The sequence below is a fragment of the Sinocyclocheilus rhinocerous genome, unplaced genomic scaffold (genome assembly GCF_001515625.1).
Source record: "Sinocyclocheilus rhinocerous isolate Xijiao unplaced genomic scaffold, SAMN03320098_v1.1 scaffold1694, whole genome shotgun sequence".
NCBI classification, from domain to species: Eukaryota; Metazoa; Chordata; class Actinopteri; order Cypriniformes; family Cyprinidae; genus Sinocyclocheilus; species Sinocyclocheilus rhinocerous.
In genome coordinates, this window is record NW_015626863.1 from 620,474 (window position 1) to 631,959 (window position 11,486).

General features: G+C 38.1%; 1 protein-coding gene across 2 annotated transcripts in view; it reads right to left on the minus strand.

Annotated features, from left to right (window-relative positions):
• Positions 1-11,486, minus strand: part of LOC107717336 (DNA repair-scaffolding protein-like) — a 43,769-nt gene that overhangs the window by 10,714 nt on the left and 21,569 nt on the right. For both annotated transcript variants that reach the window (XR_001637308.1, XM_016524040.1), the window contains exon 5: positions 1,069-1,227. Coding sequence is in view for 1 of the 2 variants with exons in the window: in XM_016524040.1 (XP_016379526.1) it covers positions 1,069-1,196 (128 nt within the window). In the remaining variant the exon portion in view is untranslated. The remainder of the gene's footprint in view (positions 1-1,068; positions 1,228-11,486) is intronic.

Here is an 11,486-nt window from a genome sequence, read left to right on the forward strand (position 1 = left end):
TGTTTTGGTGATTTCAAATGTCAACATTGGCTACCAGAAATCGCTTACCCCACCTTTAAGTGCCCTAACCCTAATCTCACACACCCTATTCACCATATAGATGGCCGTTGATCCCAAATAAGCAGTGCATGTTCAAAGGAATCTTGGGTATTCGTGTACACGGCTCATGTTCATATCTGTAGAAACGTGTCACCAGAATTTCCCATCACGTGCCATCTTTAACTTAAACAACACATACAGCAGTGACCACGCAGACAACCTTGAGTGAGCAGACACATGTGGCGAGAGGCCAATAATACTCAACACAGACGTAAATTTCACAGGCCAGTGTGCTGCAGACACACTGACACGGTGAGCTGCTAATCTGAGCCGGAGAGGGTGGGAACAGGAGCTCATATTAACTTTGACTTCAATAGAGTGCAGTAAGGTTCACTAATTATTCACAAATAGTGCAGAAAACAGGGTGCAGTTTGAGGGTGCTTTCACACTTGGTTCGATTGCTTGGTCCAAAACCGAGTTTGATTGCTCCCCCCTCCCCCTGCCCCCGCTGGACTGTGTTCACATTATATTATTTGGGTTCGAACCGCAGTTCGTTTGCGTCATCAAGCCAACAGCTGTTTACCCCATTGCTTAGTAACGATGGTGCAGGAGAAGACGGCAAAATCAGTAGCATTGCTCTCTTCAATTTTATATTAATGCTTTTGAACCGTTGTTTTTATTTCCAAAGCTTCAGTACATAACGGCACTTACGTCTGCCTTACGAATGTCAAAATATGAAGAAGATAAGCTGTTTGAATACAAAACAAATTGTTGGATTTTGGAGGATAAATAAATCATTTTTATTTCATATTTGCTTTTCATAGTTTTATTTATATTCTATAAATAAATATTACTTAATTCATAACTTTATATCCTATTAATAACTATTTATGTATATACTTATATAGATTTAGATTTTTATTATTATTAATACTAATATATATTCATATATTTACATGAAAAACTTTAAAATGATATTTTTCAGATCAGCGGGATGTTTTTAGTGTCATGTGATTATATCAGACTCACTTGTCGCGCGTGAGACGCTGGACGACTCTCAGGGCCTGGAGGAGACACACACAGCCCTCCAGCTGCTCAAAGCTCTGCTGGATCTCTGATTCTGTGGACACACAGTGCAGAAGAACCTCACCAAACATCCCGTAACCATCCTGAACGAGAACACACAGCCTGAGAAAGAGAAAGAGAGGGAAAACAATCATATTCAACCATTTAACAACCTGTAGTAAATTATTCTCTACTTATTTTGCTTTGCACTACTGATATTTTGTTTTTAATTTTAATATTAATGGTTTACTCCATTTGCAATGCCCTACTGTTATTTTACTTATCTTGCACAATTTCTCATTGCTTTTGCAATACAAAAGTTTAGCATTTTTACCATGGTAATAATAAAGCACACTAAATTGAAATTAAAAGTGGTAAGAAAGAGAGTGGTTGAGAAAGACTGAAGTTGTGATGATGTTTCTAAAAATCCAACAAGCATTTGAATTTATTTTGACAAACTCTTCATGACAAACTGTATTCATAAATAAACTGCCCAAAATGAAGACCTGCAAATGTGAGTCTCTGATGAAGAGGGAAGCTTCATCCCAACAACAATCACTCACACAGATACAGATACCGTCTACTGATTAAATGTTGACTTTGGCACCAGACAAGGACTTACTAATAACTTGATCTATGGCCTGACTTGCGGTGGTCACATGGCGGTGTTTCTATACTCAAAATGATATTTTTTGCAGGTATTAATAGTCTCTACAGATAGTCAGTTCACAGAAACTGGTGACTTTTTTGGAGCCAGTAAACCACAGGACTAAACAAACAGGCTGGTATTTAAATATATATTCACATGCGAGACAGTGATTTGATTGCACAGTAGAGATAACTGTAGTGGAATACAAAAATAAACACAGTTGATTTGTACATTCTTCACACTGATTTGAAGACGTGTTGTTTAGTTTAAAAAAGTGCTTGCAAGGCAGAACTGCATTGATATTCCTGAAATAATCTACTTTCATTCGTTTTCTTCTCCACATTTTCTGCAACTAATTCAGCTCAAACCACTTACTGTGCAGACTATTAACAAACAGTGTTTAGTGGAATGTTTAGAACAGAGATTCACAAACTTTTTGTCAGCTGAAAAAATTGACTTGAAGTGCTCCCTGAGATTTGATGTTAATATTTCAATCATTTAACAACACTCGTTCGTTCAGTTTTCTGGTGTCAGTTAATGGTCACATGACATGGGAAAACACAATATTTAATATTTTTTTAGTGTATTTATTTTTTATCGCTATTTGAAATCTAAGTGATGTCATTACAATATCTGAATTGCAGTTTTCTTATCCATTTCTGTCTATTTATCTCACCTTTTGTCGCAAAAGGCATCACAGAAGTTTAGTTATGTGTTCATATGTAGAGCTGACAGAAAACAAGATTCTCTCAAACGTCTTATCAGATATAAATCAGTTTCAATTTCCCCATCAATTTCTATCTTTTTATCTCATCTTTTGCTAAAGGTGGCAAGAAGATGTGCTGATTCACACATCACACGGAGCTGACAGAAAACAAGACTCTCTGAAGTTTATTTTGGTTTACATTCAGTTGTTTTCAAAGAATGAATAGGAATCAGTTTCAATTTTCCAACAATCTCAAATTTGCTACTTAGTCATTTAACATTTATACCGTCCAAAAAAGCACTTTGTCTATGCAAGATATTGTGTTCAACTCAACTCGAGCCAGATTAGGATAATAAAACAATGATGTTTCATGTTAAAAAGTCAAATCACCTTTATTTATATAATGCTTTATACAATACAGATTGTGTCAAAGTAGCTTTACAGTGTTAAACAGGATATTAATGTTTCAATGATGCAGACAAAATTCAATTCTGCTGTAAAGCAGCTCTAAAAAAGAGGACAATAGTAAACAATCAATTTTTCAGTAAAAGTCAGTTTGAGTTTAATATCTGTAATTTCATCAATTATGGAATGAATTCAATTCATCTATAAAGCAGCTCTGTAGGAAACAGTGATGTCATCATTTAGCTCATATTGCCAAATATTAAGTGGAAAAAATAATTAATAAAAAGTCTAAGCACGTCCAAAAGAAAATCTGCTTTCAAAATAGATTTAAAAAAAAGCAAGTAAACGATGATGGCGCGATATGAGATGACTTTTAATAAACCATGACTGGCGTATCTGGAATTATCCTGTCCTGTTGTTACCCTGTTGTAGCGCTGCTAAAGAACACTGGGGTTAAGTGAGTGCGGTTGTGAACACTGAGACTTGTTTAGACCCGTGTGTCTATGAAACCGGAGAACAGGAGGGGTGACTGGGCAGTAGCATTTTGTGGTATGGCCAGGTTGACATAAACAACCCCCTTCTTTATTCCTCGCAGATCCATTTCAGGCACTTCCTCCAACGGAGCGGGACTGGGGGCCGATGCCCCCACCGGGTCTCTGTCATTGGTCAGCCGCAGTCACTAGCCACTTTCAGGAATCTGTTATTGTGAGCATTCGCAGGAATTCGCAGCAACTTGGAGGCGCTTCCAGGAACTGCGATCCATTGAGCTTGTCCAAACACTCACATACACACACATTTCACACAAGCCTACTCGATGTAGGTACCCCACTCCCACTCCGTTTCCTCCACACATGCACTAAAACTTCTCTGGCAGCTGATTGGCTGAGGTACAGTGGGCGGGATTCCTTCCGGCACGGCTCTGGCCAATGGGAGCAGAACTTTTGATAAACAGGGCTGTAATCCGACACGTAAAGCACATTGTGTTCTACTTCTTCTAGAAAACATCCAACCCCTCCTGTCTGAGCACAGAGAACTTCTTCAGCCTGTTTATACTGCTCTGAGTTTTTACTGGAACAACATATCTTCTTGGACCCAAAGTTAAATGCTAATTATTGTCTGGAAACTGGCCACAAAAACTCGAGGGGAAAGAAACAAAGAAAAAAAAGGGCAGGACGTAACTGCAAACTAGTTGTAATGAGAGAGGTGGTCTTGTTGAAGCACACACATGAAAAAAATATTGTCAACATCTAAGCTGCATGTTGGAGGGTATAAACATGGATTTCAAGCATATGCTTGTAATCTGATTTTAAGCATGTGTGTAGTGAGCTTAGAAACAGAGCCAAGACAGCTTGAACATAAACAATACGTCCTTTTTACCAGTGTTTTAGTAACTAAAACTTAACCTATTCAAATCATTTTTGTTAATTGAAATAAATAAAACAAATATTAGAAGAAAAACGTAAAAAACTTTAGAAATGTTACTCAATAAAATTACTAAAACTGAAATAAAAATCAATTAAAAGCTATATATATATAACTAAATAAAATAATACTAAAATAACACTGCTTTTTACTGCTGTCACCAGGCAAACAAATAAATATGAATATATTAAAGCTCACAATTTAGCTTCACAAATTAGTTTGGGAAAGACTGAACATTAAGGTGACAGAAAAGTAGAAATTACAAGTAAAAATATAAACTATCTTCTTGGTAGAGCAAATGAACAAATGTGCAGTATTTTCTTCAAAAAGTCTAAAATTAAAGAGAGACGATCTGTTCAGGGTGATGCTATGGGGTCGTATGGGGTTTTGGGTGGTTACTTACTAGTCCAAGTCAAAAGAGCATCACCCCATGATATGGCTCAGATGTTAGTATAGATCACTAGAAATAGTGATGATTGCCCTAGCAACAACTAAATCATTTAGATTAAAAAAATAGAGAGGGTGCAGAAGTTGAACTGATCACAGTCAGCTGACCCAATCTGACTCATACTGGGCCAACAAAACACGCAGGAGGAGATATTTTATAGTTCTGAAAACAAAAACACACAAGTCAATGTTATTTCACTTCTTCGGAAAACTTTGGCCAAGACAAATCAAATCATGAGGGAGCAATAATGGGTTTGTTTGTATAATCAACTGATGCTGCATTTGAACATAAGATGTGTGTATGACTATGTTAAAGTGTATAAGCGCATTTATGCACCATGTGCCACCAACTAAGCTACAGTATATAGCTAACACCATTATCCCACTATATTCACAACAGTGTTAAAAGTAACTAACTTAATGTACTGTTTACATAAATTACTCATCTGTTTATGTAACAGCTATTCTTTCTTGAGTAACATTTTGGGCTTAACAGCTAGACACAACCCAAAACAAAGATTAAACCAATTTGCAATTCAGATCGCAAAACAATATTTGATTTCCTTTTTTGACACTATAATAAATAAGCATTAGACTACAGACAGAAAAAACATCAACCTCTATTACTATTATAAAATTACTATTAATACTAATAATGACAACAAAATAATATGTAATAATAAAACATAACAATAACTATTATTATTTTATAGTTATTTTTATTTTAGTATTTTATTGTTATATATTAACAATACCAACAACAATCATAATAAAAGTATATATTTGTCTCTTTGTAGTTTTTTTATTGTTTGTTTATTATAGTTTGAAAAACATAAATCAATAATTAAAACTGGTTGTGCATATGAGACATTTGATACCTGCACATAAAACGTCTTGGTCTTGGATTGACGATACAATATTGGTCAGATCATCATGAGACTGCTTTATGAGAAAGAGAATTTACGAGAAAAAAAATATGGAATGATTGACACAGGAAGCACATGAGGCTGCGAATGGCAGCTAGTCATGTGCTGGGGTCTGCTAAAAATTTTGTGCATTGTGTGTATGTGTATGTGTATGTGTTGGTTCCAACTTTGTCAGCACCAGCTTTGGTCCAGTCAGTGTTTCCCCCATCAACACACTCCATTCCACAGTGTCTGCTCTTCCTGAGCTTCAGTGTTTACGGCATGCTGTAGCGTCTGACGGGGATCTGGTTACCGACAGTCAAATTACTCTTTTTCCATCACACTTCATCAACACAGCACCACGTGCATTTTTTGACAACAAAACAACGTGTTTCAGAGCGCTGGAGAGATCAGGAAGCGTATAAGGCAGGAGAACGTGGACACTTAACCTGTGGAAATGATTTCAATCTTGCTGAATTCATGCAGCATGTCTGTAATTAAAACCTGCACATACTGACACTGACAATGCAGTGAAAGCAGAAACAGATGTGGTTTCTGATTGTCCGATTGAACTGTTTAATAACAAACCACTGACCGCAAAGGCACCTACACAGAAAAAACTCAGATTGAACATCTGACGAATAGGAATGCATAAGATTCATTTTGAGGGCGCAGAAAGTGTCGTGTCTTGAGAGTCCAAAAGCATTCACTGCGTGATGAAGCCTATTAGAAAGCAGTTAGAATGCTCATATAATTCATGTTATGAGAGCAAAAATGTCCCTGTATGGGTTTTTGTTATTTATATTTATAAGATATCATATAGTTTAGTAATAGTACAACAAGCAAGAGTGCCATTCTCCTGAATATCAGCATGTGAGTGTGATCGTGAATGTGAAATTGATTTTACTTAACAGTACAACAACAACAACAAAGTTAATATTGAGTGAGTTACATTTTAGACACAATATTGTATTTTTTTTTTAATTTAACAAAAATAGTTCAACACAAAGCTGGAGTGGAACATTTGTGCATCTCAGAGAAACACTGCGGCGTTTAGTTCCTGAACGATTCTGTTTTTGAATGAATCATTTGAGTCAGTGATTCAATGATCCATTCATAAAGACAATCACTTGCTTCGTTTCTAAATGTCATTTTTAACAAACTGTTTGAATGAACGATTTAATGAATCACTCATTAAGTCAGGCACTTGTCACCACCTACTGGCAGTTTTAAAAACACACTCAGCAAAAACATTGTTTTTTATTTTTTTTGTCAATATCGCACACCCCCATGTGTCACTTTGAAATCAAGTAGGAATATAATTAATTTTATTTATGAAAGAACAGCTGAACCTGCTTAATATTCTCATTAGTCAACAGATGCCTACATGACCATTTGTTGCAGAAAAAGATGAATGTTCTCAACTAACTCTCACTAACCCTTACACTTTTTCTGTATGTCATTGATACACAGCATTTCCATTTAAATTGATGGATTCAGTTTAAAAAGAATTCAAATTATCAAACAACTCATTTTCACCTGGTGATGATAGAACAGGCAAAAAAATCTAATAAAATAGAAAACTGAAACATTGAAGAACAGAAACTTTGGAGTGAGTTCTTTCAAATTGGGCCAGAAAGTAACCCACCTAGCAACAGCACAGTAATGCTGGGTACACACTAAAAGATTTTTAAAATCTTATAAGATCTTCAAAATGTGAGAGACCACAAACATGAGGACAAAAAATCCTAGATTTAACCGTTTTGCTCCTATAGTGTGTGGTGTGCCGCGATGTTCCCCCCACACATCAGGATTTCTGATCGTAAATATTCAACATGTTGAATATTTATGATTCGCGATCGGGGCGCCTCCGAAGTTCTTCCGAGCAGATTCAGTCACTCTTAACACACCTCACACCACAGGAAAATCTGATAAGATAATCTTTAGAACCACCAAGATAATCGGGACATTACCTAGGATTGTCGGAAGGGGAGAAATCAGCCCAAAATCAGCCCGATTATCTTGTGGTGTGTACCCAGCATTAGTAACAAGCATAGACTTCAAAAAAAGATCTGTGTCTCCGTGTCTCTGCTTTCTTCCACTGTAGAAATGTGAAGCTAAAATGTTCCCCATGTCTGAGTCTGAGCAGTAGTGATTCATTTGGAGCCCGAGTCTGCGCAGTAGTGATTCATTTGGAGCCAGAGTCCGTGCAGTAGTGAATCTTTTGGAGCCCGAGTCTGCGCAGTAGTGATTCATTTGGAGCCTGAGTCTGTACAGTAGTGAATCTTTTGGAGTCCGAGTCTGCGCAGTAGTGATTCATTTGGAGCCGAGTCCGCACAGTAGTGAATCTTTTGGAGTCCGAGTCTGCGCAGTAGTGATTAATTTGGAGCCTGAGTCCACGCAGTAGTGATTCATTTGGAGCCAGAGTTCGCGCAGTAGTGATTCATTTGGAGCCTGAGTCTGAGCAGTAGTGATTCATTTGGAACCAGAGTCCGGGCAGTAGTGATTCATTTGGAGCCCGAGTCCACGCAGTAGTGAATCTTTTGGAGTCCGAGTCTGCGCAGTAGTGATTCATTTGGAGCCCGAGTCCGCGCAGTAGTGATTCATTTGGAGCCCGAGTCCGCGCAGTAGTGGTTCATTTGGAGCCTGAGTCTGAGCAGTAGCATTCATGAGCTGGAGCTGCGGTATCAAAGTCTTGCCCAAACTCCCGCAGACCCAATCGCAAGCACCCAATCATGACACCGCACCCATCACCCAATCATAACAACTAAAAGCAAAATAAAGAAAACCTACCACTTGAACAAACATCAGAGTGATAAGAACTACCTAAAATGACAGAAACCATCTAGTTTGGCTTACATACTGTTCGTTGACATGGAGAGGGCGGTCAGCCACCAGGGGGTGAACAAAATATTTTGGCTTCACTTTTCAGAAATGTGCAGCACACTTGTAACAAGTAACAACTAAGCAACTGCATAGTAACATGCTAAAATGATTGAAAACACCTTAGCAACTGCATAGCAAGTTAACGCATTAAAACCAGACCTTAGCAACTGCATAATTACATACTAACAGCCACTTAAAGGTGCAGTAGGAGATCTTGGAAAATGCTAACTTTAGCCTGATAGCACTGAAAGCCAACGTCCCACCCTCCCTGCAATCGCCGTCCAAAGCCACGCCCCCTGAACGCATATACGCTCACAGATCAGAATACCAGAGACAACATTACTACAATAGGCTACATCAGCGGTTCCCAATTCCAGCCCATGTTCCAAAGTGAAGTAAACTTCAACGGATTTCCCCCGCTCAGGGAGTAGGGAGCAATGAACTCTGTGTAGGGATCATATCAATCATACTATGTACAGACAAGCACTGTTTTAATGCATTAAGCCATGTAAGCGGTTTCCTTATAATGGTTTTCTATGGGAGGAAAACGCTAAACGCGCATTGCGTTCTTATCCTGAACTCATCTGCTTGTCTGTACAGAAGTATGATTTGTTAATAACGTGTTTTCTGAGTTTGGTCTTTGAAAAACACTGTCTTAATGCATTAAGCCAAATTAAGTGTTTTAAAATGTCCCGAACAGAATGAGGTCTGTGCAAAGTAGTCTGTGAAAAAGGTAACTATCTATTTGTCTGTGTAAAGTTTTCCTCTAGGTGATCCAGACCCTCTCAGACTAGACCAGTGGATGCTCAACGTGAAACGACAGAATAACGACAGAATCACCTTAGCAACTGCATAGCAAGTTAACGCGTTAAAACCAGACCTTAGCAACTGCATAATTACATACTAACAGCCACTTAAAGGTGCAGTAGGAAATCTTGGAAAATGCTAACTTTAGCCTGATAGCACTGAAAGCCAACGTCCCACCCTCCCTGCAATCGCCGTCCAAAGCCACGCCCCCTGAACGCATATACGCTCACAGATCAGAATACCAGAGACAACATTACTACAATAGGCTACATCAGCGGTTCCCAATTCCAGCCCATGTTCCGAAGTGAAGTAAACGTCAACAGATTTCCCCTGCTCAGGGAGGAGGGAGCAATGAACATTGTGTAGGGATCATATCGATCGGAACACAGTTCATGCACGTAGCTCAATTCTAACGAGCTGGTTATCTGAATAGGGTGTGTTAACTAAGTGAGACATGCAAAATATGCAGAGCGGGGGGTGCGAGGACTGGAATTGGGAATCGCTGGGCTACATCATGTGTCATTCACTGGTGAGAAAACTTTAAAAGTACTACAATACCATGAAGGAAGATCGGGTTGATGTTTAGCTGCCATTCTCGCTCTGTCTGCACAGCGTGCATGAACGCGCTGATGACGTATCCTGTCTGCGCGAACCGGGTGCGCAGAGGTATGCTAATACATACGTTGACAGGCAGGTAGGAAAGCTAATTAAAACGCTCGGACCGAACGTTTTGATTGGACGAACATTTCTTGGTCCTACACCTTCCACAGAATATATAGATACAGATAAATATATTTAGACCACTTAACTTAATGATTGCTATTGGGATGTGAAGAGACTTTCAACCAGCATAACAAAAAAAATTTCTATTGCACCTTTAAAACACCTTAGCAACTGCATAGCAACGTGCAAAAAAAACAACAACACTTTAACAATACAAAAAATTATCAAAACACCTTTTCAGTTGCACAGCAACATGCAAAAAACTCTCAAAACACCTTTGCAACGTGTAAAACAACTTTCAAAACACCTTAACAACATACTTAAACCACTCAAAACACCATAGCAACTGCACAGCAACGTGCTACAAAAAACAGAGCACTATAACAACTGAATAGCAACACCCTTATACCACTTATAACAGCAAAGCAACAAACAACACCTGTGCTACAAAAAAACAAAAAAACACCACTACAGCAACTGCATAGCAACACCCTGGCAACCACTCTTGGGTCATGGCTGTGACTTGCACAGGTAAACATGGAAGTTTTCAAAAGATTTAATTTACGCTCTTGGTTTAGGGCCATATTTTGAACATTTTTTTTCTTACAAGGCACATTCTCACTCTTACTTTCCGTCCTTTATTTCCTTTTTTCTGAGAAGCATGTGGCTATGGATCACTGACACCGCTGGGCTCAATTAGAGATGTTTGTAGAGTTTTACCATATGGCCGAGAGAACTGCGTGAGGCAAAGAAAGAAAGATAGAGAGATAGAGAGAGGACTCTGTGTACTGGGAGGGGTTGTTTGGTTAGTCATTGACAAAATATGGAGCAAAGTTGCTCTCTCTCACCATTTATCATTCCATGAGGAGACTGACCTCTTGGAGCTTTAACAGTGGAGTTCAGAACAGACAATGGCCTAAGTATAACGTTACCGTACTGGAACACAGAGCAAACACACAACACATCTCGTAAAACACGTACAAAGATGCACCGTCTCAGATTGACGAAGCACATTCTAGAACTACTGATGTTTATTCTGTGTGATTTGGACCTGTCATACTATTGTATTTCACTATAACCTCAAGTACACTCCTAATCAATTCACAAATATTTTATTAGAAGCAAATTAGAGTAAAGGTTGAGATCTAACTTGTATCTGGTTTGTTAAACTAGTTTGGCTGGTTACTGGATAAGGAGAGTTGCTGATAAACTGCACGTTGTATTTATTTACATAGAGCTCAAGCCTCTGTGCTGGTAACAGTTACAAAGTGGAAATGCAAAAAAAAAAATGCAAGTTTTAAAGTATTAAAATGAAAGTATGTAAAGCTGCTTTGAAATGCTTTGATATGTATTGTGAAAAAAGAGCTATAGACTTACAAATAAACTTGAATTTTAAAAAGAAGGAACCGAAAAATATATATAATATATATAT